General features: G+C 49.9%; 1 protein-coding gene across 2 annotated transcripts in view; it reads right to left on the bottom strand.

Moving 5' to 3' along the window:
• Window positions 1-16,777, bottom strand: part of RHBDF1 (rhomboid 5 homolog 1 (Drosophila)) — a 22,941-nt gene extending 6,164 nt beyond the window's left edge. The window contains exons 1-10 of one of the 2 annotated variants that reach the window (XM_009324710.1): window positions 16,642-16,777; window positions 14,306-14,436; window positions 11,403-11,507; window positions 8,338-8,551; window positions 5,376-5,582; window positions 4,545-4,667; window positions 4,222-4,382; window positions 1,697-1,948; window positions 956-1,067; window positions 1-40 (exon numbers count right to left, since the gene is read on the bottom strand). In XM_009324710.1, the coding sequence (XP_009322985.1) occupies window positions 1-40; window positions 956-1,067; window positions 1,697-1,948; window positions 4,222-4,382; window positions 4,545-4,667; window positions 5,376-5,582; window positions 8,338-8,551; window positions 11,403-11,507; window positions 14,306-14,436; window positions 16,642-16,761 (1,465 nt within the window). In that variant the 5' untranslated portion in view covers window positions 16,762-16,777. The remainder of the gene's footprint in view (window positions 41-955; window positions 1,068-1,696; window positions 1,949-4,221; window positions 4,383-4,544; window positions 4,668-5,375; window positions 5,583-8,337; window positions 8,552-11,402; window positions 11,508-14,305; window positions 14,437-16,641) is intronic. The other variant, XM_009324711.1, reaches the window with a different exon arrangement.
• Between the last annotated feature and the right edge of the window lie 10,681 nt (window positions 16,778-27,458).

Raw genomic sequence — 27,458 nt, 5'->3', positions numbered from 1 at the left:
CGTATTTGACATTTTCATAAACCCCTCTGTTTCGCAAGACCTGCAAGGAGAGAAAGCGAGAGCCCCGTGAGCTCCTGCCCACAGGATCAGCAGAGCAAGCAGCAGGAGCTGGTGAAAACAGCACCCAGGATGAACAGAAATCCCCACAGCCAATGACTGGGCACACGGTTCTCTCAAACTGGTCTTCTGCAGGATGACAGGTAAGCCCCCATCGAGGCATGGGCACCTTCATCTTAAGATTTCATTTAAAATGTCTATCTCTGGCTACTTCAACTTTCAAGAAATCCCAGGGCCTGGAGACCTGGGAGTGGCTTGAGAGCCTGCAAAAACCTTCACACAGTTCAGAAGCATAAGCAGCACCTGCCGGCACTGTAAACCCGGGTGCTGGTGACAGTGCTCTGAAAGCTGTCAGACACGTAGGTGAGAAGCTCCCCAGGGCATCCCCTGCACGCAGCGGGGATATGGCTGCAGAGATAGGTACCCCAGGGACCTTTAACAACACGTGAGAAGGCTACAAACAGCTTCAAGATCAGCTCTCAAAGTCAGACAAGTCAGTTTTGTTCCTGGCAGAAGCAAAATCCTGCAGCAGTTGTGAAAACTTAACTCAGGTTTGAAATATTTCCTTGCCATGAACATCCTTCTGGTCTCCACCAGGAGGGGAACAAGTTGCTTGAAAGGGCTCCCAGCACAGACACAACAAGATCCTGCAAAGAGCCCACCACGCTTCATGCTGGATATAATTTGATGTCAAGAGCAACGTGGCTGCAGGAGGGAGAGAAGGCAGCATGGGGGCTCACAGAGATGCTGCAGGCAGCCCCCCGAGGCTGGACGCCCAGCATCCAACTGTCAAGGCCCTCAGGCAAGTAGCCAATATGCTGAAGACTACGACACAAGAGCCAGCAGGTGAAGGCTGAGACACAATCACACTCCAGGCAAGTCAGGGGGATTTACTTACTGAATCAACAGTTTCATGTTGTGAGAACCCCACAGGGGCAATGCCATAGATGCACACAGCGAGGATGGTGATGAGTGAATGCACAAAGGTGACCCAGTAAGTGAAGAAAGGCCTGGATGGAGGGAAAGGAAAAAGATCAGAGCAGAAACCCAGGCATATTACATCTACTCACAGAACACAGGAGAAAAGCTGCTGTTTTTCCCCAGGGACCTTGGCAGAATCTGGGGTACAGGGCCAGGATCACCTAGGGATGCACAAGACTGGAGGCAATGACCTAAGGTCTTGCTGGCAGACAGATCCTGTTTACTCTGACTCCCCAATTACACTGGGCAAGCCACCCTTTCCCAAGCAAACATCCATGAGAACACATAAGCCTGATGCCAAAGTGTGCTGTGTATCTGAGCTAATGACTTTAGGGGAATGATCAGAGGCAGGGATACCTCAGCCTTCCTGTTCATCACAGGACAGTGGTGGTGGGGCAGAGATCTGCAGTCCCTCCAGGTAGCAGAGATACAGACACCCAAAGCGACGTGAGGAGCAGGGTGAGCTCCCAGTGCACGGTGATGCTAACATGCTGCTGTCTGCTGCAGTTTTCACTGTACTTCAGGGATACAGGCCGGGGGGTCTTAGCAGCAGGTTTCACCCAATCACCCCGAGGCAGTGATCTGAGTCACCAAGGGGCAACAGCAATTACTCACTCACTAGTTTTGTTGGGACCCCTTCTACAACTGCAGCTCTCACCTGTGATCATCCATGTCCTCAATCTGCCGCTTGACATAGCTGTCGATGCGCTTGCGGTATGTACGGTTTGTCAACTTCCCCACCATACCCAGGCCATACGGCCTCTTCTCCTTGGCGAAGAGCTTCCTGACGGGGACAGCGATGCGCTGGCCACGCTTTTGTGGGCTGACACTCACCACCTCCTGCCGCAAGCGGACCTTGGGCTGTGCCAGGGCCCCATCCTTTTGCTTCCTCCAGCCTCGCTCCAGTGGGCTGAAATAAAAAGCAGGACAGCAATGGTTTCCTTCTCTGTGGCACAGCAATGGGAACCAGCCCTTCCTTGGTCTTTGGTGGCAGCAGACCCTCTGTCTGTCCCACCACAGCCAGGCTGAGCAGCAGCTGATGGCAGACAAGGTGCCCTGAAGTGGAAGTATTTCAAAGGGTTATGCAGCACCAGTTGATGAAAGCGCAGGACTACACGCAGAAGGTGGTACAAGGCAGCTGTGCCAAACTAAGCCCCACCAATGAGGAGCTCTCAAGGCTTTAAAGAAGTGTTTCAGCAACAGGCTAAAATGGGGAGGCTGCAGCCGGGCACATCTGCAGCCTCACGCACATCTATTTCCTCCTCTACTTCATTCCTCTTACTCTGGCTCTCTGCTACGAAATGGAAGCCTAGTTTAGCCCAGCAGTGGAAATCCCCACCCTTGAAGCACTTTACTGTGATTGGACTGGCAAGTCAAACCCCCATTCCCACCAAATCAGAGAAGAGCAGGAATCCAGGCAGCTTCCCAGACCAAGAAAGTGACACTCACATGCTGCAAGCTGTGCCAGTTACCTCTCACAATCTGTCTTCCATTCCTCCCTTTATTTGCACCGATGCATGCATTTTTCGGGAGAACAACAAACCGGGCTTCAACAACACAATAAAAATCCCAAGCATCACTGTCTAAAGGAAGGCTTTTTTACCAAAATAGAGTATGTGATGAACGTTGCACAAGCTACTGGTGAATAGTACCTGCTTTGTAAGTCTCCATCATATTCAGATGTTTTTGTATTTCTTTGCTCTTAAAAGCAGTCTGGAGGTCAGGTCTGCAGCATTCAGACCCTGACCAAAAAAAAAAAAAACCCAGAACACCAAACCTACCTACCATTTCACCCTTGCTCACTGCCTAGCACTGTAGTAGGCATGTCCCTGACATGCGCTCTGGTCTAGTTTACCTCCTCTGGCTTCCTAAATGACCCCCTCTGCACAAAGACAATGGTTGTCAGAAGTGGTCAGAGAAACCAGCTGACAAACTTTTCTCTGAAAGATCACCAGAGCATCTTGGAGATACCATGACAGCTCTGAAGTATGGACAAGCAACAGGATGAGGGAGAATCTGAACGTCTAGCCAAAACCACTGCTGTGAAACTTCAGCTATTTTCAATATTGCACCTTGCAGAAGATGCATTTTTATAAAGCTGAAAGTCCCAACTTCCCCTTGGGAAGTCCTTCTCCAACAGAAAGTGCAGATTCCACTGCAGTCTGCTCTTGCCCCAAGAGTTCAAGTGGTTTCTGTGTTATGGACGTGCTGTTTCCCAATATTTCCGGTGCTGGGCTATCAGCCTATGCCAAAATAAACACCTGGCCACCTAAAAGGACACCTGACTATGAATCTGATAACAGTTCTCTGAAGTGTGATAGAAATTTATTTTCTTCAATAAATAAAACTATTTAAGGAGATCCAAAAGGAGCCAAGAAGACCGAGACCGTCTCAGAGGAGTGACAACAAACTCCCACCATTTGCTGCTTCCACTTATGTTAAGACTGAGTCAAGTTCTTGGAAACACTTGAAGGGAAAGCACCAACACAGCAAGATGGGCCGTGAGCAGCAGAACCACAACAAGGACCTCCCTGTCTGCTCCGTGTTCACACCCAGCAGAGCTCTCTGCTGGGGTGAGCTACCAGCTAAGCTAGAACTGACTCGGAAACGACACAGAGCAATTACTCAGTACCAGTTACTCAGGTGGAAAAAATCTAGGCATACAATACAGTACCACCCACATATTTGTAGGGCTCTCAGCATCAGTGCCACACCTTTCTCTTATTTTGAGTGAGGAATGTAGCCCAGCTCGACACTCAGCAATGCTTCACACCGCTCCTTGGAGCGAGACAACAGTTCCTGGTGACTGTGGCAATGGCAACAGTCTTCTCGTCTTTGCTACATTCTCCGTAGCCAAAGACTGGGCCCTCAGCATCCTCACAGCTCATTTAAAGTGTCTTTTGTTTCCTCAAGGCATGATACAGTCTCCAAAACACATCACGTGAGGCTGGAAATTGCTGGAGAGACTGCAGAGGTGGCCTCAGAGTCACCTTTCACATGCATGGGTAGCTGGGGCAGGAGGTCTTAAGCTGGGTTTAAAGAAAACCCATCACTGCACCGCTCTGAGCTTTGCACCAAGCACCCACAGCACTCAGGTCCTGGCTTCCTCCATGCAGGAGGTCCCACTCTGAATGGGTTGGCCACCCCATGTTAGGCTTTGGCAGCTTCCAGGAAGATACTCACAGTAGCAAGTGGCTTCTTTCAAGCTCATTTTTGTCCAAGGCACCTCCTGTGAGATCTGTCTGATCCAGAGGTTTCACCTCAGCATCTTTGATTGCAGCTTCTGATGGCGACTCAAACACTTCATCCGGATAAGTAGAGAGCTCCTCATGAAGGACTCCTTCCTGGGCAGAGAAACAGAAGTCCCATCAGAAGAAGCCAGCATCACATTTGAGACACCAGCCCTGGTGGAAAGCAGTGCTGCTCTCTGCAACACACAGTCCTGCCAGACCTAGAGTCTTGCACTGCCTCTGGGGCCAGTACCATGCCAGAGCCCTGCCCCTCACCCGAGCAAAGAAAGACGTGTCGAGCTCATCTGGAAAATCCACCGTGTCCTCCTCCAGGAAACTTGCTGGGGTGAAGCTGCGCCGCTGAGCTCTCCTCAGGGTGCTGTCCTTCACAGAGCGCCCCTAGAGCCAGGGAAATTGGCATCGAGTCACTGCAAGAAACCTGAACCCCAGGCACGTGCAGGGCCACCCCAGCCAACGCACAGGGAGCCCAAGTGCTGAGCTGGTTCACGCTTGTGTGTGGAGCACAGCAGACCTGCTGATGTGTGATGCCTTCCTGGTGAGACTCACAAGCGTTACCCCACTTCTCAGTCCACAGTGCCCATCTCCCATGCAGGTGAGGCTTGCAGCAATGCTCCTCTACCACATGTTGTACAATGTCTCTGACCAAACCGCAGTGATGGGTGGTACTGGACACAGCAAAAAGGTCACTGGGCCCAGGAAAGCAGACACGTGGCAGGATGAAGAGACTTGCATAGTAAGAGCCTCAGGTACTTCTGCTCTTCCATGACTGCTGACCAGGTGCAGATGGACACCCATCCAGGCAGGCTGAACTGGACCTGCTGGAACGCTCTGAGGCTGCTGGCTGTGGGAATCAAAGCCGCCAGGCCAATAAAGGGAAAGCACAACCTGTACCAAAACCTAGCCATCATCCCTACTTCTTGCAAATCCTGCTTCCTAGACACATGGCTGAAACAGAACAGCAGATGGCTTGGTTTCTTCCCCTCCACAACTGCTCTCCCCATTCTCCTTGCTCAGCACCTCCTTCCCTCTCAGGCAGAGCGCCCCATCCTCCCGCCAGACTGGTCCCTGCCCTCCCACAGACAGTACCTTCACCAAAGCTGCAGCTGCTCGGAAACTCATTTTGGCAACAGACTCCCGTTTTCGCCGTCGTGGGAGGCGATTGAACCCTGAGCGCGAGCTGGTGAAGGAGCAGAGCGATGTGGCACCTGGCGTGATCGGTGTGTGGGGGATGCTGCAGCCATCATTGTCATCAGCCATACGGAAAGCTCGGCCACGGGCCAAGGGGTCTATGATCTGCCGAGAGAAGAAGCCCATCAGTCCATTCACCCCCAAACCCTTCCCTACCAAGCCCTCCTCCCTCCAAGCAAACATCTCGAGACCGTGACAGTGGCCTGGCTCCTGGGATTGACCAAGAACCAGGCTGGACAGACCAACAAGCAATTCTACAACAGGGAGATAAGGAATAACCTATTGCAAGCTAAGCCCTAGTTGTAAGCCTCAAACCTAAGTCCTTAAACCTCTCGCCCTGCCCTTTTTTTTTTTTCTTTTTCTTTTTTTTCCCTTTTTCTTTTGTTGGTATTGACTATTTTCACCCAGAATGTTCCTGATGTTCACAGGAGACTCCAAACCTCCTTCAGCCCTTCCTAAGCTCTTGGTTTCATTCATTTCCTGTGCCAGTGAGGTCTACAGTCAGACAATGCGCTGTCTGAACAGGAGTTTGAGAAAACCCTGAAAACAGCCATGCTCTTCCTCCAGCTAGTTTCCTTTCCAATACTGGACAGCCCAGGACTTAAACAGTATCCTGTTGAAGCTTAGCTGTATATTTACATCTGCTTCCATTAATTAAGTTATAACAGCTGGAAAAAGCAGGCAAGCTTCCGGAGGCTGCAAGCCCTTCTTTGGGACTCTTCAGGCCAAAGCTCTCACTTCTTCCAAACATACGAATCAACCTAATGAAAATATTGCCTTCAGCTACAAACCTTGTCTCTGTCCTTACATCATCACAGCTGTTGTTTCCATAAGACTTCTATGCTTTATCCTAATGTTTTACGAGCTTTTTTTAATCCACAGTTGCACACTCAACAGGAAGGTTTATGGGCTTACATCTACTGATACCACGTTTGGTATCAGTATGATACCACTACCAGAGGGTAGTCGTCAATGGCTCAATGTCCAGACGGAGACTGGTGACGACTGGCATCCCACAGGGGTCCGTATTGGGGCCGGTACTCTTTAATGTCTTCATCAGTGACATCGACAGTGGGATCGAGTGCACCCTCAGCAAGTTTGCAGATGACACCAAGCTGAGTGGTGCAGTCGACACGCCAGAGGGACGGGATGCCATCCAGAGGGACCTGGACAAGCTCCAGAAGTGGGCCTGTGTGAACCTCATGAGGTTTAACAAGGCCAAGTGCAAGGTCCTACACCTGGGTCGAGGCAACCCCCGGTATCACTATAGGCTGGGGGATGAAGGGATGGAGAGCAGCCCTGCCAAGAAGGACTTGGGGGTACTGGTGGATGAAAAGCTGGACATGAGCCAGCAATGTGCGCTCCCAGCCCAGAAGGCCAACCGTATCCTGGGCTGCATCCAAAGAAGCATGGCCAGCAGGTCGAGGGAGGGGATTCTGCCCCCCAGAAGAGGCCACAAAAATGATCTGGGGGATGGAGCACCTCTCCTATGAAGAAAGGCTGAGAGAGTTGGGGTTGTTCAGCCTGGAGAAGAGAAGGCTTCGGGGAGACCTTATTGCAGCCTATCAGTACTTAAAGGGATCTTATAAAAAAGATGGGAACAAACTTTTTAGCAGGGCCTGTTGCGACAGGACAAGGGGGAATGGCTTTAAACTAAAGGGGGGTAGATTCAGACTAGATATAAGGAAGAAATTTTTTCCGCTGAGGGTGGTGAAGCACTGGCACAGGTTGCCCAGAGAGGTGGTGGATGCCCCATCCCTGGAAACATTCCAGGTCAGGTTGGACGGGGCTCTGAGCAATCTGATGTAGTTGAAGATGTCCCTGCCCACGGCAGGGGGGTTGGACTAGATGACCTTTAGAGGTCCCTTCCAACCCAAACTATTCTATGTTTCTATGTTCTGATCTAATGTAGCCCACATAGAGCCCAACAATATTTCTGAGTCTCCTGTGACCAAAGACTAACTGCAAGCTAGTAAGAAAACAGGAAAGAGCACAAGGTGAAACTTGATTGAAAGATGCACAATATTCTCCTCTGCTTCAGTGATGCAGCCAGGCTTCAGGTCACAGACTAACCTGCTTTGGAAGGAATTTGTTTCCCCTCTTGCCCAGGTTGCAGTGGTGCTCACTAGCGCAAAATAATCAACCACATCGATTACTATCGCTGAATGGAGCAAAGGGGAGAGCTGGGACATTGTGGGTTAGTTCTGAAGTGCTGGTAACTGGATGTTCTTGGCTGGGTCTTGTCCCCTGGGGTTACACTTGAAGGTAGCGAGTAGGGGGCTACCAGATGTCCTTTTTGCAGGCACTCAAAATCAATTCTGAGGACCTGTGAGCAGAGCTGTAGTACCACTGCTGCAAGAGACACTTTTCAAAGTCCTAAAACATAAGCAGGTTCCTATGAGGACAGTAGCTGTGCTACTGCCTGCATTCTGCTTGGGACAAGGATCCACTAGGCAAGTGCCCTGAGTGATACCAGGCCTGTTACTGTATATTTGGTTCCAGGATACTGGCCACTCTGTGTACAACAGAATTTTGTCCTTGCAAAATGGCAGCAAAAAGCCTAAGCTGAGAGCTCTTGGACATGCTGCACACATCTAATCACCACCATAGTCACAACATGACAAACACGGCTCTGAGCCTATCGCTGAAACAGCTGAGGGATCTCAGCCAATGAGACCAGAGAGAGGCTGCTGAAGGAGGGAGTCTGCCAAACTGTATCTGAGACTTGAGAAGTGTCTGAGCATGGAGCCCAGACATGTCCAGGCAGAACTAAGCCCACAGATAGGTCACAGCTGCCAAAGTGGTAAAGGCACCATGCAGGAAACACACAATGGCCTTGACTCTGTCCCAGGTTACTCACCTTTTGCATGCCCAGCTGGCAGGGTCCGACATAGAGCGGAGGAGGAGTCTCTGTGCTTGTTAGAGAAATATTGTCCTGACTGGGCAAGTCCATTTCCCGGATGACCTGAGGTTTCAGCTTCCCATACCGCAGGCTGCAGTGGCGGAGGCTCTTTCTCTGCCATTTCTGAGTAGCGTCGCTGTCTTTGCTCACCCCAAACCAGTCCGCTGTGCCTCTGAAAGATGCCAGCATACAGGTGCAAAGAAGCATTATGTTTACTTGGATTATGCACATGAGAAGACAAAACCCCCGGTGGTCACTTCCAGCCCACCCCAATTCAAAGACAGGCAGAACTCTTCCCCACGAGCATCTCGCAGCCTGTCCTCAGCTGGTTTTAGCAACCTGACAGACGCTGGCCAGAAATGTTCAACCATCAACAGCATTCTGTCTCTTAAGACAGAAGAAAAATGACAGAAGAGATTCACTGTGTGTAAAGGACAGTTTTTTCTGAGTTTTTCCAAAAAGAAAGAAAAAGAGATGGAACAGAAATTCAGAAAAGAATTTGGTGAAAGGTGTTTTTTTTTTCTTTAAAAACCATCTATTGAAAACACTTACCGTCTTCAGGCCAGCTCAATGTGGGATTGTACCGTTTCATGGCTCTGTAGCTTCTCCCAAGAGCCACCAGAATTCACTGTTCTCTCCCAGCCTCCCCCCACACTCCCAGGATATCCCTAACTTCTCCATCTCATGCTGCATCAGGAGGATTTCTATCCTCCTCAAAGGTAACATTAATGGCAAATGTTTGCCGTGGTCCTGATCTCTGCTAAGGCAGACACACACAGTTCTAAGCTGCTGGTTGCAGAAGTAGGAGCAAAAGGTCGCAGCCACGAGGTAGGTTTGCTGCCAAGTGGCTGCTGTCACAGAAGAGCAGTGGATCAGAAGCAAAATCCCAAGGAAGGTGGAAAAGGATCAGGATAAGTCAGACTAACAACCTACTTCAAATACTGCAGGACAGCTGGTACCCTAAACCTACAAAGATCATCACAGCCCTGCCAAGCCTTTCCCACTGTGGTTAATCCTTCCTCAGAAGATGACAAGCTGTGTCAGCCTACAGTTGTCTGGCCCAGGTGTCGAACCCTGAAAGTCCTTCCAAGCCAAACCCAAAACCCTGGCCTCAGGCCCCCTGCTCAGGAGCAGGATTTCCAGCTGCTGAGAAGGAAGATCTCACAGATCACAAAGGGAGTATTAAAATATACACTGGAGTAAAGGCTGGATTAAATCTAGAATTAAGTCACACAGGGGAACTGAGTCAGTGCACTGGAGACAGGAAACTAGTGCTGTGTTTTGCACCCTACCAAGCAAAAATACCATCAACCAACAGTTGAAGGTGTCCTGCCACCATGTAAAAAGATGTGAATTTGAAACCCACAGCCTTTCCAGCTAAAACCTCCAGATGCAAACCACCACGCACTGCCGTCAGCCTTCCCCGTTCTCCCAACAATCCAGAACAGACCCTTCAGCAGGCGTGAGGTCACGTGGGCCATTGCTAGATCTCACCTGACCTCACTGACCCAAACGTCTCCAGCAAGTCAACAGGGGCCAGACCTCAGAGACAGGGCTACGTGCATATCTCAGAGCACTGCTCTGCTCCCACGGACCCACATCTCGTCAGAGCAATCTTTGTCTCCGTTCAGAGCAGAAGGGCCTAGAGTCAGCACCTGGCCTGACAGACCCAAACCAAGCCTATAGCACAGAGGTAATGCTCTGGCTGGGCAGATGCTCAGCCACAACACACGCCACAAAACAGTCTTACAATTCAGACGGCTTCTCATAGACTGCCGTAACCAATATTTCAACACCAAGGTGACCTTGAGTGACAAGCCCATACACAGGGCCACTCCTCAAAGGGATAGAACTGAGGGTTGTTTGTGCCCATATGAGACTGCTGATGAATGGCCCATTGCACCAACAGCAGCGCCTCACAGCCCTCTGAAACTGTGCTCCCGCTAGCCTGGAAGGACAAGCACCACCACAGCTGGTCCAGGGCCAGGGTAAAGAGCTGTCCTACTCTCTGATCATAGTCAAGATAGTCCAGGAGAGCTGACTACAGAGTTGGGGTATCTGAAGCACCCTGGGAAGATGCTGAAAGCCCCTGTCCAGCTGGGGAGCCCCACCACATCCTACAGACTCCCTGGAGCACTGTCACAAGCAATGAACCAACATCAGAGGTCAACTCTCGCTCTTCTATCGCGGTGAGTTAACCAGCCCTGAAAGCCCAAGACCAAACGCAAGCAGTCGCCAAAGGTGGACACAGTGCCACAGTGGCATCTGGCCAAGGGCAGCATTGAGGAAGGTAGGACAGGAATGGACTCCTAGGCATTAGGTCCAGTCCCTGCCACGCACAAAGTCATGTTGTCTGTCTGATTTAAAAGTTTACTGAGCTCCAGTCTTGGGGTGGTGGTCGATGGGCCATTGTGCCCTGGACTCCTGGAGTGGCTCATCTCCTTGGTGCTAAGTAAACGAAGACCTCCACCTCAAAAAGAAGACAGTCACATTTGGATTAGAAAAAGCCGTAATGTCAACAGTGAAAGAGCGGATGCTCTGTTCCATTCACCAGCTTCTGAGCCCCGTCTGGACCAACATGACTAGCATCTGCTCGGTGCTGCTTCCTCTCCTTCCCCTTCTGCCCCAAGGAGGCTTTGGGGCCAACATATGCGTACGCCACATGTTGCATTGATGCTAGCAAAGGCAAGCTGCGCTATGGCTGCCCTGGGGAGATATTCCAGCTACGGCTGGAATATCAGGAGGTTGACAGCTTGTTAGGAAAGGCAGGAGGGAGTGAGGCTGGCGGGTAGACAGCTTGTTAGTCCATGCTACTTATTGACAGCTGCCTGCATATTTAGTAGGAGTGACAACTGGTTTTTGTTAGAAGCACACATGAACTTTCTCACTCCCGCCTGTTTGTAGGCCTCCTGGCCAGCCCTGGAAAGGCAATGTGGTCCCAGCAACAGCCACAATCTGTGCAGTTCACAACAGTCCTTGCACACGCATGCAGGTGTGGGTTTCACACTCAGTGCTACCAGTACCTGAAAAACGATCGGGGCAGGGACTGCCGCTTTCTCAGGGAACTCCTGCCCACCCGGTGCCCATGAATGGGCAGGGTCTGACTCCTTTGAAACCGTACCTGCCTGCTGCAAAGAAAAGAGAGCTGAAGGGAAGGAGCCTGCAGGGCTGTGGAGGGGAGCAGCGACCTGCATCCAACACCTCTCCGTCTCCTTCCATAGCCCCATCGGCAGCAGTTGTGCCACACTGCACATGACAGCGGCCTCCAGCTGAGAGCATGACCTACGAGAAACAACCAAACTCAAGCCACACAACACCATCTTTGAACCCAGGAGGCTGCTGAATCCTTTTGGTGCATCTGCACCCCTGACGTATGTCTCCTGTTGCTCTTGAAGATAGCAGGGATACTGCAATCCCCCTCAACCCCCAGACCTCTGTGATCTGCCTTCTTCTGCCCAGACGCCCAGCTACGGATCCCACTGGCTGGCTTTGGACACTGGAGTGTGAAACCAGGGAGGTGTCCGCAGGCCAAGATATCATCTGCTTAGATACAGGTGTCTGATGCCACTGGAAGTGCCCCAGGCCCATTCTGGTTGACCCTGGCAGGATCTTGCCTGGTGCACAAGTCTATCTGTGCCACATCTGCTGCCTTGCATGGACATCTCGGACACCCCGGGAGACTGGAATGGGTGTTAGACGCCTATTCTCAGGCACATGAATCACTCCCATGCCATGTTCTGGATCACACAGGCTTGACCTTAGGCTCACACTTGATTTGTATCCTCTAAGCCCCAGGGAACAGGATGGTGTAGAGTCCTGTTGCCAGAACAGTTTCACGTTCTGTGCATCCTAGGGGCTGTGTTAAGCAGAAAACCTGGCAGTCAGCCTCCCTGGACTCACAAAACAAACCCCCAAGATGCCTTTATGGATGCATGGTCTGCAATTCTCCATTGCATCCCTAGCTTTGCTAAACGGAGCACAGGTTTTTAGGTCTTTCCTTGGTACTTTCCAGTTCCCTGTCCTTGTTTCAGATCCACTTATTTCATGTTTTTATTGCTAGTGTCATGTCATGTGTGCATCTCCTCCAGTTCTGCCCCTTGGAAAGTCCTTCTCACTGCTGCACCTGCTGTCCTACCCACATCCCACAGCGCACTGTAGAAGTCACCCACGAGCTGCGAGTCCTCCAGGAGGAAGAGACTTGGCCGCCCCCTGTGCTGCACAACAGCCTGCATGAGACAACTCAGCACTGCAAAGTAGCATTGAACCCCCCACATACATACTCTGAGCAGGAGACTCCCAGGACTTCCAAAACCATTTGTGCACATCTGGGCCACTCCCTGTGGGACTGCATGTACTCCCACGGTACAAAATGCCTACACAGACCATTAAGCACAGGCAGGGACAAAGCCATCAACCTGAGCCCCAGCACTTCCATTACAGCCTGGGCAGGCAAGAGGAAAACATGTCACAGGGTCTGTTGGTGCAACAGCCACATGTGTCTGCACACTGCCCCAATGCTAGGCAAGACATCAGCATCTCCCTCAGTGTGTGGGAGCTTCACCACCACTGTCCAGCACTCCTTCCTTGCTCACTGTAGCTCCATATGCCTTGTCTGTCTTATAATGTAGTAGCACTGGGGGCAAATTTGTTCCCCCAGCACCAAAGTGCTTTGCATTTCCCCAACCTCTCCGCCCTACACACAAGCTGCATGTTGTGAGGACCTCTGAGGGAGAAGGCTACCCTGGCCCTCCCACACAATGCTTCTTGTCAGGGCCTCTGCAGCACCCTCCCAGGATATCCCCTCATCCTTGACATGCTCTTGCCTAATCGTCCTGGCAAGGAGTGGAACAAGGGCAGGCAGGTGAGGGAAGAGGCAGTCTAAGTGTGCAAGGACAGCCTCAGGCAGGCCCAGAAGCTGCCCACAGCCCTGAAAAGAGCAGACACTGCTTCATGGCTCAGCCCTCCCAACCTCGCAAGAAGCATGATCACGGAGAGCTGCTGTGGGAGAGCTTCACCACCAAGGCAGCTGGGGAACGTCTGAGGCAAAGGAAAACACTGCATGGGAGGTGAGTCTCTCCCATAGCTGGAAAGTTGCTCCTTTGTGGGTGGGCGAAGCCTGGTTGGCTGAAAGTGCCCCTGACCTGTGGAGCTCCAGGGATGCTCCTGGGATCCAGGCAGGCCTGACGCACTGCCAGGGATACAAGCCAGGCATCTCAGGAGAGCAGCTGGGAGAGCCACTCCCTTTGGACAAACTGGAATAAGCCTTTGCCATGGGGAGGGAAGGAGCATTCAGCTGTATGGCCGTGTCTCAGAGACCCCTGGGTCGTGGGGACAAATGCTAACCCTCTGTGCAGGCATGGGGGACAGGACTGGAGCAGCCTCTCCCTACTCTCCAAGACCCCTCATAGCCATCTCAAGGACCTGCCGATGAGCTAGTGCCAGGACCCAAGCTGCTGAGAGCCCTGGACTGCTGCCTCCCCCAGCAATCATATGCTCTCAGATACTGCACCAAAGCAAGCCCAGCACACCGCATCATACCGTCTCAGCTAAACATCAGGGCCTGAGGCATCCTGTTACTCAGAAACAGCCAGCTCCCTGCAGCATGGGGGCAGTCAAAATTTGTTTCTAAGTGGCAAGAACCATTCATTGTCCTGATCACCACAATCTTCCTCCCAGGACTTGTCTCCTCACTTACTAAAGACAGGCTATATAGCACCACTGGGCTTATATATTGGGGACCTATCTGCAACCACCCTCTTCTGCAACCTCATGATAGATAACAAGGGAGACAACCTAATCCTGCTGTGACAGCATGCCACTTAAGTGCCAGGCAATGGGACAAGCAGAGGACCATAAATCCACAAATAACGGGTGGGAATGGATGGCAGAATCCACTAAAGCAGGCTCCATAAACTCAGTGTCTCACCTCTTGATGGTCTGGGTGATTGAGGTCTGTCGTTGTAGCACCGGTCTCCTCACTTCGTTTGGCAGGGAGGGCACACGGGTGTTGTCGGCGGGCATGCTCACACTTCGCAGAAAGGCCTGACGTCTCGTTGGCTGTGAAGAAAAGCAGGAGGGGAGTCAGTGTTCTCAGAATGATGCTCTACGAGGCCAGTCAGGTTGTGGAACATTTAGTTAGCAATTCAACAGCTAGACCCACCCACCCAACACCCCAACCACAAGCTGGGTGCACGCAGTTGGGCAGCAAAATCAGGCTAACAAGGACTGTGTTCATGTTAGCCAGGAATGGCTCTGCAGCACAGAACAGTTAGCATCAAGGATGCAGCATCTGCGTGTTGCGCTGGGTCTCAGTTCAGACTTGCTCTAGCCTGGCCCATGGACTGATGTCCATTTGTAGATGGGGTGTATTACATGAGCTCCTGCAACATACCCTCTTGGCTTTTTTCTAGCCCGAAGAAACACAGATCACATACTCCTAGACCACTCCACAAGGTGAAGAGAAGCACAGTAAGTGAGATTTGCTTCATAAGTGACTCTGGATCTGCATTAAAAGCCTGTGAGAGCTGTGGGTCGGTCTGTGCTGTAGCTGCTGCCTGGTGCAGGCTAAGCAAGCTGGGAAAGCCACATTAGCTTTGTTCATAACCTAGGTGTCTGGACACACTCAGGTCTGAAAGCTCCTGGCATGCCTTGGCTGAATGTCACCTACCAAATATGACACAACTCACCAGACTGTTCTCAGCTTATACAACTGCCTCCCCGGGGCTGCTCTGGATTAATTTTTCATCAGCTTGGCAGAGACACCATCTCCCATTTATAAAATGCAGGCTGAGCAGACTGTCCCTCTGGCAAGTGAAGCTCTGATCAACTGTTTCTCTGGTCAGACACTGTCTCTGCCTCAAGACTACTTGCTACTCCAGCCCCTCTAGCCCAGGAAGGTAATAATTTCTACTAATCTTAACATTTTTGTTATGTTTTATGTTAAAACAATGCATAGATACTCAGGTTATAAGCCAAAGGAGCCCATTATGCATTCCTATCCTGACAGACTGTGCTGTGCACACCAGACCTCCAGAGAACATCACCTCTGCCAGCTTCTGTCATAAGTACGGAGTGTCTCTCCAGAAGGTGCCCAGTTGGATTTAGAGATTTCAGGTGAGAGAACATCCATCAAAGCCTCAAATAAGTGATTTGGAAGGTTTCAACCTGCACTGTTAAAACCCTGCTTTTCACTTCTAATCCCTGCAGGCTGAACCCTGATCACTTTCCTTCCAAGGGAAGACCAGGACCAAGATTTATCTACCAGAAGCTGCCACATAACTGAAGTGCATTTTAGTCCCTGGATCAAGGAGCGGCGAAGAGGCCAGACCTTGCTATTCCAAGCACAACGTAAGTTCCCTCTTAAGACAAGCTTGTCGTCAACTCCCCTCCAGGGAAGCTACATAACCCTCCATTTCTCTGATGGCTAAACCATTCTTTCACATAAGCAACTGAAGCCAGGCACTGCACCACGTCCATGGAGCTGGGCAGTAAGAACTCTCCGGCTCTGCCTTTGGTGCAGGTAGACTCTCTTCCTGCAGTAAGGTCACACGAGCAGCCAGCAATCGTCCTACCCAGGTCTCACCCGTACGTGAGAGTTTTTGCCACCTTGTAGCAGAAATTCCTGTTATCCTTCCTATTCCCAGCACAAATATGGCTGTTTTACTCCCATACTTTGCACAGTTCCTATTAACCTATCACCCCATCTCTGCTTCACCACTCTTCAATGTTACTTATTTCTCATCCCACATGATTTTCTTATGTTCCTCATGCTGGTAACAGCTTTGTGTTGCCAGTAACTGTTCTTTCTCTGCTGTTACTGACGACAGCTTGTCATTACCTCAGCTATTCATAAGTCAGCTCATTTCGGCACGAGCTCCAGCACTTCCAGGCCCTCACGTTTGTCTAGGAGCCCTTCACCCCCCAGTCCCCTTAAGAAATGCTTGTTTGAATACCTCACTCCCATATCCCCCAGCCAGGACACTTTTCACAATCCCCACATCCAAACAGTCACATCCACTGATCTGAGCACATCAGCAACACACTCTCATCCCTCCCACATCCCCTTCAAGGGGGAGTTAATTACTGATCATAAATTTACCCAATGGCTCTGCCCCTTCTCACGTGGCCTCGTGACCTGCCATCACACGCTGCCTTTCTCTCAGCCAGGACTGCTGGAGACCACGGGCACAGGCATGCTCTCAGCGCAGTGGGGCTCTGCACACCCCCTCCACAGCTCCTCCCTCCAGCCCCTGGCCTCTGTACCTGCACAGGCTGGGGCTCTTCTGGCACCGACGTGGGCACCGGCACCGGGATGTCCAGTTTTAACCATGGTGGCTTCTTCCGCTGTAAACTGCTTGTGCTGTCATGTCGCGCCTCCGACATCGTCCCACGTTTGTCCTCAGGCCTAGGAGAGGGGAGAAGTCACAGTCAGGAGGGAGCCAGGCTCATCCCTGACACGGTACGTGCCGGCAGGGCCAAGCAGAGCGCCCTCCCCCAGGCTGTGACTGATGGGACCCAAGCCCCATGCTGGACAACTTCCCAAACGCCTCATGAGGGTTCCAGCGTCACAGCTTGTGTCCATGCTGGTCAGCCAGGACCAGACACTCGGAGGACATGGCACGTTTCTAAGGCCTGCGGGATCTCGAGCCAGGTGCCAGAGATCGCAGTCACAAGTTTGAAAGTCACCTCCCATTGAGATTTTTGCTGAGACTACTGTGAGATTCAGATTCCTTAAGAACCAGTCATGAATTAAATCTTAACGAGATCTGGATCCAGTCCAACCAGCTAAGTAACTGCAGTACCAAAAGCCACTGACCTCCCTCTAAAAACAGCTTGTGACTCACAGAGGCACCCTTGCCCACCCAAAACCAAGCACCACACTTTCCTACCTAACTACTATTTAGCAATTAGCAAGTGGCCATTTCTCATTGCTGGTTCTAATCTCTTTTAAATGTAGTCATTTTCTAGAAACACAACATAGTGCACAGAGTAACACAAGTACAGCATGAACATTAGAGAACTGGCACTAATCCTGAACTAAGAGTGGTTTTTATACATAAATAATAATGATATGGTATTTAAATAAAAACCACTGCGTTACCAAAAATGCCAGAGTAACCAGAGTGACGCGCCGTCATCTTGCCCGTCCTAGTACACTGCAACTTTCTCCTCCTGTTTAGGTTGCATGCAGTGGGACAGGGACCATGCGACTCTTTCAGGCTGGCAGAGCACCTACTTTACTGTGCATGCTCAGAGAAACAATTAAGAAAATAGATTTCATTGGAGGAAGATCAGCTCAGATACCTCCACAGGTACCTTCTGACCTAAGTTATTCTACAAGCCCATATTTCTTCCTCCCCTAGCACACACGCAACTGAAAGCTAGCAGTGGGAAGCATGTGTGCTGAATGGGACAACAGATCCAATTCCATCCCAGCTCCCTCCTTGTGTTGTCCTAGGCTACAAAAATCAAGAGTCCCAGCCTATTCCCCCACCATGGTGGACAGATGGAGTAAACATCCAGTTAACTTAGCAGGCACACATGATTTGAAAGGGAGTAGGAGAAAAGCTATTTGGATTAAAACTCAGTGCTCTTACAATGTCACAGTCAATTTATTTTAAATGCACAATGAGTTTAATATGCCAGGGACCAGAGGCAGAAGGACCTCCATCCTTGGAGACATTTGGCACTTAACCAAACGAGGCCCTGAGCTGCTCAATTATCCCTGCCTTGCACAGCGGCTGAGCCAGACAACCTGCGGAGGTCCCTCCCAACTTAAATTAGGCACTGGTTCTCTGAAACACGCACTGCCTTTCATGGCATTTCCACCATATTCCCACAGCTCACTGCAGCTGCTCTGGAAAGGGAGCTGCACAAACAGTGAAGCTTACCATTGCAAAAGATACACGGCAGGGAGGGAAATAGGTCAACAAAAGGGAGTGGGGGATGATCTGGATTGGCTTAGAAGAAGAGAATCTCATCTAAAAGGAGCTGAAGACCAGCTGCTAGAGCTCAGTCACACAAGCTGGGCTGGCTGCCAGGAGCACCACACTCAGCTGAGCCAGAACGACAGAAAGGGAGGACTCAGCTGTAGGTGGATGAAGGTTGGGTTTCAGCAAATACCACAGGCCCCCAAAAGTCTGGGAATTCATGATCTAGCCTGTACAGACATGCCCTTCATACATGCACCACGGTCCTGTGTGCACAGACGCAGTGCCGTACGTCAGAGGGACACAATTCCTTCCTTCCCTCCACCCCTAGCCACAGGGGTGACTAAATGCATCTGTTCTAACTTCTTATAAGATGAGAATAGTGAGAGTATTAGGGGAACTCCCGCCTGCTCTTCGTAAGGGTAAATCCGCTACGAGACAGCTTTCACTCTTGCGTACAAAATGGGCAAACTTGTCTTCACGGTGAGGTCAGAAAGCCAAGCAGATATCTCATACCTGAAAAACTCCCTTGGTGCAATGCAAAGAGCTCCAGCATTTACCCATGAGGATCACAAACACCAGGTCTTCCTGAGATGCTCTAATCAGAGACCAGCCAAGAGGGACAGAGCCACCACTCTGGCATGACCAAACACAACCTATTTCACACATGCCCCTCATGACACAACTCAAGAGCCTCCTTTCTGTGCCTGCAAGGGCGAATTCAGAGCCTCTGAACTAGAAACTCTTCTTTTTCCAGCATCTCTTCAATGAGCAGACATCACTCAACTTCCTTCCTCTCCACCTACAGAGCTGCCTTTGTGAAGAGGTGCTTTGGGTGTAAAGCATGCAAACATGTAAGACTCGCAGCTTTATCAAACAGTGAGGCCAACCCAGGAAGGCAGTGAATGAATCACTCCTGGTATTGCCCAAAAGCTGCCAAAACAATGCTGCGCTCTGTGAAAGACTTTCCAGTGAAATCTGTTTTCAGACCCCCTTTCTAAATTACCACGGACAGGGATGTCCACGTATCCATCAGGCTGGCCTCATTGCAACCCTTGCAGACTAGTGCATGGGGATCAACAGCAGTGGGCACACACACCACATGCAAAGAAGAGGACAGAGCATGCACACACATGGGGTCAAGCCCATGGCTTTATGGTTATCCCCAAAGTTGACTCAACTTTATACTTTAGGCAAGAAGTTCTCAAGATGAAATTCACATAGCTGACAGAGCAATGGACTGCTTTCTCCCAGCTTCAGCAGTTAAAGAGTTCTTCAAATAGCAAAGCATCAAAATGCATATATAATAATTGTGTAAGCACACTCAGTATTTAAAAACCAGTTGAGTTTCAAGGGTGACTGCAAAAAGAGTACTTAACTCAGGAGCAAATTCTTCTACCAGTTTGACCCTTTTTACTTACTAAAATGTTCATTTCCCAATAAAAGAGTGCAGTGAAGGCAGAGCTGTTCAGCATTCCCATTCCACGTGTGCGTTTGGAGTGGCCAGGAATAAACCTTACAAACACATAAGATGAAACTTGCAGCGCTTGCCCTAGCAGGGCCTGATTCTCTGCACACTGTGAATACACGGTCACAGCACAGGTCAGCCAACTGCCTCTGACCCAGGGCACAAAAGAGACTGGGGTATGGACACAAGAGGCAGGTCTCCAGGAGGTTAACGGTGAGACTGAATGTGGAACCAGCTGTATACATAGACGTACAGGCTAGCTGTACATAGATGTATAGCGGTGTACATAGATGTACAGCTGGATGGTTGAACATAGTCTTTGCAAGGCAGATAACACCCCTTATTACACCTGGTCCTCACTCAAAGTGCTGCACTCACTACTTTCTGTCTCAGCACTGCATTAAAAGCACATGCTGAGTTTCACACTAACCCCTTGATTATTTTTAGGGGTTAGTGTTTCAGGATACAGTGTCCCTGTATTTGATCGGGCCAGTGGGCTTTGTTTCAAAGTTGTCTGCATTGACACATATTTCGTTTGAATGGTCCCATATCCTCAATCCCAATTTCTCAGTACTGTCCTGAAGTGTTTTCAAGAGGTCACTGACAGCAGCAGGATAGGAACATACACAGCACAGCCCTGCAAGGTCAGGCCAAGTGTCTGTCTAAAGCCAGTATCTCGTTTCCAACAGAGGATGCCTGGCAATGGGTACAGAGTACAGGATCACTCGACAGTCATATCTCCCAGGACAGGGTCATTGCATGTGCTATGAATAACTCAGAGGTTTCCTGTGCCAGAGATGTCTTCGCATTTAATGGTTCTGTATCCATCTCCGTATCCATCCAGTGATTTTTCTTCCAGAATCTCTCTAACTCTTTTTAAATCCAAGCAAATTTTTAGTATTCATAACTGCACACGACAAAGAGCTCCACAGCTGAAACACGTGCTGTGTGACAAGCCATCTCCTTCAGTTTGTCTTTAAACCTGCCATTTCCTGGGTTCACTTGATGACCCGTAGTTCTTGGGCTAGAAGAATGAACAGCTTTTCCCTATCCTCTTTCTCTGCCAATCCTGACTCTACAGATCTCTTCCATGCCCTTCCTACCATCCTCTCTTCCCACAAACACAGCAGGATCCACATCCAGCTGCTCAGTCCTTGTACAGGAGCGGTTCCAGACCTCTCACCTGTGCTTGTGGTTTGCAGCATCTCCCAAAGTCCAGAAAACGCTCCACCAACCTAGACATCAGCTAAATATCTTCATCCTGGGTAGGCGGAGTTGTTCATGCTTTCAAGCTTTTGTGAACTGTCATTGGGGCTTGAAACTCAGCTTTTGTAAACCGTCAGGATAGCGATTCCAACAAGTGGCATCAAGAGAGAAGTCTCCACTATTACCAAAACCACGTAAGAGCCATTGGAGACATGGGTGAGGAGACTGTCTGAAGAGACTGAGAAGCGGTGGAACAGCCCAATACCTGCCTGGACTTCTCCTCCCAGTGCTGGCACAGTCCCAGTCCTGGTGCCACCACTTGCACTGCTCAGTCAGCTCAGAAGCTGTTCCCTCAGCATCACAAAACTGAGGAATCCGGAAATACAAACTCTTCTCCAGCACACAGCTGAACGCACGGCATTTGCAAATCTAGCTTCTTCTAACTGATCAGCTGCATGTACAACTGTGGTAGCAGCACAAAAATGATTAATAAGTCCATTTCAATTAAAATAAACAAACAAAAAGAAAAAACTTGTATATTGCAGATCGTCTGGGAAAGTCATCTTCAAAAGCTCCATGCCAAAGCAAAGTCAAAGTACCAGAACAAAAGCCAAATCCACTATGCTGTGGGTCAGGCTAAGAAAGAGGGAGAGCGCATTAAATTCCAAAGTTGGCACATGATCAAGAAAAGCTGCGTAGTGAAATCACCAACCCAAACAGAGAAGGAAAAGCCTTGTACAGAAGCCTGAGCATGCTCCTAAAACTGACAGGCATCTCAAATACATTCAGAGATTTGCACAGTCATTTCAAAGACAGACCATCCTTCCATTTAAACAGACAACGGAAGCTATTCCCACGTTGATTTTTTTTCTTCCAAAATTCCCATTTTACCAACAATCCCATTTAAAATAAAGCTGCTTTTTTCCCAAAAACATTCCAAATGAAACAAAACAAAACACCAACTTCATTCAACCCTACCACACAAACACATATCACCTGCTTTTTCCAACAACACTGCTCCTCTCCAGCACAGCATGTGCATGTTCTTACAGACACCCCCAGGAGGTTAACAGACACCGGGGCTATTCCGCTGCAATCCGATCACCACGTCCCATGGTCAACCTCCAGCTGATTTCCTCCATTTTTCAAACCCCCATTACTGCAATAGCTGTATCTGCAGTGCCTGCTATGCAGAGCCCCAGGCAAGTCCTGTGTACCTGAAGGGGTCTGCCTGTGCAGCTCTTCTGGTTGAGGCACACCAGCAGGCATCTGGGTGGAGAGACAGCAAAGAAACAGGGATCCTAAATGTGTTCTCCAGACAGAGCGAGCCAGGGGAGACAGCGGGCTGCTGGCTGTGTCTCTCCCTCTAGGAGGATTTCTGCTGGCACAGCAGGGAAAAGGCAGGAAGTCCAAGGAGAAGAGGAGCAGTGGGGTTTCAGTCTCGTGGCTGCCAATAAAACCATCTAGCGTGGATCAGACCCAACAAGTTACAAATAATATCTCAAACACCAGGCACAAGCCAGACCTTTAAAACAAGCCAAATGGAGGGGCTGAGGGCAGGCAGGGACAGGGAAGGTGGAACAGGCCTGTGACCCTGCACTCTTGAGGAAAGCTGTCAAGGGCACAGCAACACCCAGGCTTCGGCTGAGACCACCACCATGTCCCACCCTAAGAAACTATCTCGGAAATTAAACAAGGCCATCAGCACTGCCCTGGCAGCAGGCCTGCGAAAGGCTCTCTCCTGCTCTCCCAATGCTCACTGCCGAGCTCGGAGGAAATGCTGTAAGGCTTTGCAGACCCACAGGCTGCCAAGCAGGAGCTGGGGTCTGAGCAATCCAGGCACCTCTGAGCACAAGCCTGGCAGCGAGCTAGGCAGACACACTGCCCTTTTAGCCCTGCACAGCAGGGTGCTGGCAGGACTACCATTCCCACACACTACCCACTGTCCCTCTCACTGCCCTCTGCCATGCACAAGCTCTGCTTGAGTGCTGGTAGAGACTGATGCTGCCTACAACAGTCTGCACCAAATCACGCAGGCAACAGTTCCCCAAGGCCCTGCATTCCGCTTGCAAGCAAACCAATCTGACAGCTAGCTGCTGCCCAAAGAGCAGTCTTGCCTTACTCCAATGAGCCACTTCAAGGTGTTTTACCAGCACAAAACTAACCCTAGTAAATTATTTCCTCTTGATCTGGCATCCTGAAGAGGCTCAGACAATTTCAGATAAGCTCTGTGCAACCTGAGAGAGGAAGGGTAGGACCAGCCTTTTCAGTGATAGCTCAGCATGATAGCAGCTTAGCTGAAACATCAAACTACAGCCCGAGCTTTGTCCCCTTGCCTGTGTGAAACAGCGCTCCTCCATCCCCAGCCTAGCAGACCAGTGCTCAGGGAACTGCATCTGCCCCGGCCAACAGGCACGCAGCACACTGAGCCCCTGCACTCCTCTGGAGAGGGACCAGACAGGAGGACTTGGGGGATAGCCAAGCTCTTATTAAAAGACATAGCTTTCATGCAGGCCAGCATGGCACATTGGAAAGGCCTGACCCTACCCAAACTGTCATTTAAACTTTATGTTGAAGTAGAACATGGAAGAAATGGATCTGGGGTAGCAAAAGCCTTTGCACGGGCTCCGATGGAACAGAGGCCTTCGCCTTGTAGAGAGTGAATTAAAAGGCACGCAATCTTCCTCCTGAGAGTTTTCTTTTCAACCAGTGCTCTAGAAAGACCTAGAACAGGAGCTACATGCTTGAGCAGGTGGCCATAAAACCAACATGCAAGTAGATAATGGAAAAGCAGCATGCAAGCACTACCACAGAGCTGCGCCAGCAGGAACCCACCAAGGTGGGGTGAATGCTATGGGGAAGGTCTTTCTTCTGCGACTACCCAAGCAACCAAGACAGCGCTGAGGGATCACACCGTGAACCACTTCATTTAATTAGCTGAGAAATACCAGTGGAAAATTCCTGGCTTGGAAGAGGCCAGGCAGACCCCTAGACAGGAAATGGGAAGCTACATTAGAAAAAACCCAAGGGTTTGGATTTCATGCAAAGCCTTGTAGAATGATACTGGTATGCAAGAGGCACACTGAGAGTGCAAAGCTTCAACTGGGACCCACTGAACTTGGAGAAGGCTCAGCTATATATAGAGCCAGAGGGTTTTAAATATAGGTAATAAAAACATCTGCCAGTGCAGTCTGAATGTATGCGAGCCAATCCCCAGATCTGATGTCCCTTTGAGCAACTGACTTTCTTGATTTTCAGAAAAAGATGCGGGTCATGACGGAAAGCAACCATAAATGAGCTCCTACTGGAATGCCAGCATTAAAAGCTTTCAAAGCAGCTTCACATGGGACCTGAAGGGTATCCAGGTCTGGTGCCCTCATATAGAAGAGAGAGGAAAAACAGGGAGCTCAAAAAACTCTTCTGATTCCTGTTAGTCCCCAGATCTGTAGTTGAACTTCTCCAAATACAGGTTAAAAGATGACCCGCAGCTGCAACCTGCAAACACTCACACAGGCAACAGACTCTGATGTTCAACATCCTTTTGTTGCAGCAGACAAAAGGCAGAATAGTAACAAGAACACAGAAGCCAACGCTCAAAATTCAAGCTATAAAGACATCATGGCCACTTGAAAGAGATGCAAGTCAACAGAAAAAGCAGTGCCCCCAGCCTTCTGTGTTGCCCCCCTCCTCGTGCTGGCACGAGCATCCCCGCAGCTGTTGGGTGATCCACACTGGGAACTGACCCACATTAGCTCAGCAAAGAAAACGGTTTGTTCCAGCCCAAGCTCCTTCCCTGATCCAAGTCACTACATGGCTCCACAAACACTTGTGCCAGCAGAAGGAAAGGGGAAGAAGCAGGAACAAAAAGAGCAGCTGGAGCCAGATGACTGGACTGCTTCTCAAGGCAGCACAGTTTAAAGTGATCGTGAAAACACGGCCAAAAACTCACACTTGTCTGGGAAGCTAACAGTTATCACAAGGGAGGTGGTGCGTTCTGCATTTCTTGAGGCTTAAATAATCTTCTGAGGAGTGCCCTCAGTGCAGGTGTTGATATCACCAGAGGCAGAGTGAATTTTTGGTAGGGTCACTAAATGGGAAAACATCCAAACCATCCACAGATTTCTCTAGAGCTGACGGCCAAGCCTCACGCATGGGCAGCTTCCATAGAAGCGTTCCCAAGGGATGCGTTTCCCCTGCTCACCTATGGCCTGTGGCACCCACAAAGCAACTAGGAGGAAGGGAGCCGAGTACAGCAGACTGGGCAGAGGGGCTGCCTTTTCCACCTCCCAAGCACGTGACGCAGATGACAGAAGCAGGTTCACAGCACTAGCCAGCATGCCTGCACCCCAGAGCCCGTGCAGGCGATGAGCATTCAGCATCCAACTCTGCCTTCTAGAGTAAACCCAATACAGAGCCATCTACAACCTCCCTGGATACCAGCAAGGGGAACAGTCTGAGCATAAAATATAACCAACAAAGAGGGGGGAGCTGTGGGAAACCTTCTGGAGTACTTTGGCATCTTCATCCTGTTTGTGTTTCTCCATGAACACACCCTGCAGCTTTGCAGAGAGAACACCGGCCTGCCACCACATACAATAGCCACATTTCCAGCAGCCACATCCTAATACTCCGGTCATAGCACACCACTTATAGACTACATCTGGGCAGGGACTGATGATGGTACCTGCTAATAGCTCCAGCGACAGAACGTCAAGCACAGGGGGTGAGAAGCCAGCACTGACCAGCACTCCCATTCCTTAGGGAAGCCAATAGAGTCAGTAGTGCCTGGTCCTCAAAAGGAGCTGGTTTCCACCTAGATCCGTTATCAGCTACCAGATGGCTGATGCATCTCAGCGTGCCTATCCAGGAAGCCAGGATACTACAGCTGGTCCGGTGCCACAGCGAACCTAGCCAGAATGGATAATAAGTATAATCACATTAACAACTCAAATATTAACAATTCCAACTATAAACAATGGATTGCCAGCAGTGGAAGTGTATCCAGAGGAAGAATCATCTACACAAGCCTTGTTCTTGCACCCTTTTCAAAGGTAACCACAGCTGCCCGTTGGGTTAGCAGTGCCTGCGCTGAGCCGGCAGTGCCCTTCGCTCTGGGGTCCCCAGCAGCCTCAAAGCGCAGTTGTCTCAGTACTCTGCCTCGGCCTACACGTTATTCAGCATCACTAGAGCTCCTCGTTAACAAAGAAGCAGGAAAGAGGGATACAAGATAGTCCACATTTAACTCATTGCAACAATTCAGTGGGGCTCCAGAAGTCCCTGTTCCAGATTTATTTTCATTACTAGTAAAATAGATGCACTGTAAAGTACTGGCTGATCCACAAGTACCATGGACACAGTCATTGCCTCAATTATACAGCAAGGTAAGATTCTCAAAAATGCTTTTGTCAGCGCAGCCATGACTCCACATTAGAAAACAAAAGACGAAACCAACAAAATCCTACCACTGTATTTTAACAAAGGTATCACTTTTCATTGAAATTCTGCATTTGTAAGGTTTTTTCTACCAGCTCTCATATTCATCGCAAGTACCATAAGGGTTCAGGACACAAGGAAAACTAGGAACACAGCACTGGTATGACTCTCAGGACAGCAGTAAACACTGGCTCTGGTTGCTTTTGGAATAGCTGCTGCCTGTGCACCCACCTCAAGAGCAATTTTCTTGGTAATGCCTCTTAGTGATTACAACATTGTTCATTTAGAAAATATGACATCAATAAACAATTGATGGAAAAGCAACTGCCAAAACTAGCAACGTCCCCTACAAAGATTACAATACCCCAAAGCAAAAATAATGTTAGACCAAAAGCCACCCAACCTCTATGGCAAAGACTCTCAGTACTAAAAGCAGCTAAGAATCACTGTTTGTTGTGCTAAATAAAAATGCCTCACTGGCAAATGAGATCAAAACTGCTGCAAATGACAACATTTCCTATGGAAAGTTACACAAAACCAGGCTGAATAGCAATCTAAAAAAAATCTTAGAGGAAATAACAGTAACAAACGCTGGAGCCACCAGAAGACAGACTTTATATTCAGGAAGGATGGAAGCTGCAGCATCTGAGCCATTCAGACCAGCTTTCTTTGCATGTTCCTTTGAAATTCACAGCATCCTTACTCACCATCACACACCTGCTTTCTCCAACACGACCATAGTTCTGTTCACCTGGATACAAGCGAGAGAACAAGCCTGCGTCCACCAGCAGTGCCCACAGCAATGAGGCCCAACGGAGATCCTTCAAAAGAACAATTACAAAGCCAAGGACTCGGAGCAGAGCTGGTCCGGCTGAAGCTGCTCTTCCTGAGCATTAGCTGATTTAGCCAGAGACATAGGAGAGCTAGCCTGCCACTCTGATGCTCTAATTTCTACTCTTGCTAGTGCTCAACAGCCAGCCACACACTATCCCTTACTTTGTCTAACTGGAAAGGAGTTGCAGGAAGAGCTTGTCTTGCTCTGC

Source organism: Pygoscelis adeliae, unplaced genomic scaffold, assembly GCF_000699105.1.
Source record: "Pygoscelis adeliae isolate BGI_AS28 unplaced genomic scaffold, ASM69910v1 Scaffold85, whole genome shotgun sequence".
Lineage (NCBI taxonomy): Eukaryota > Metazoa > Chordata > Aves > Sphenisciformes > Spheniscidae > Pygoscelis > Pygoscelis adeliae.
Note: the sequence above shows the minus strand (reverse complement) of the source record. Positions and strands in the feature narration are given on the sequence as shown.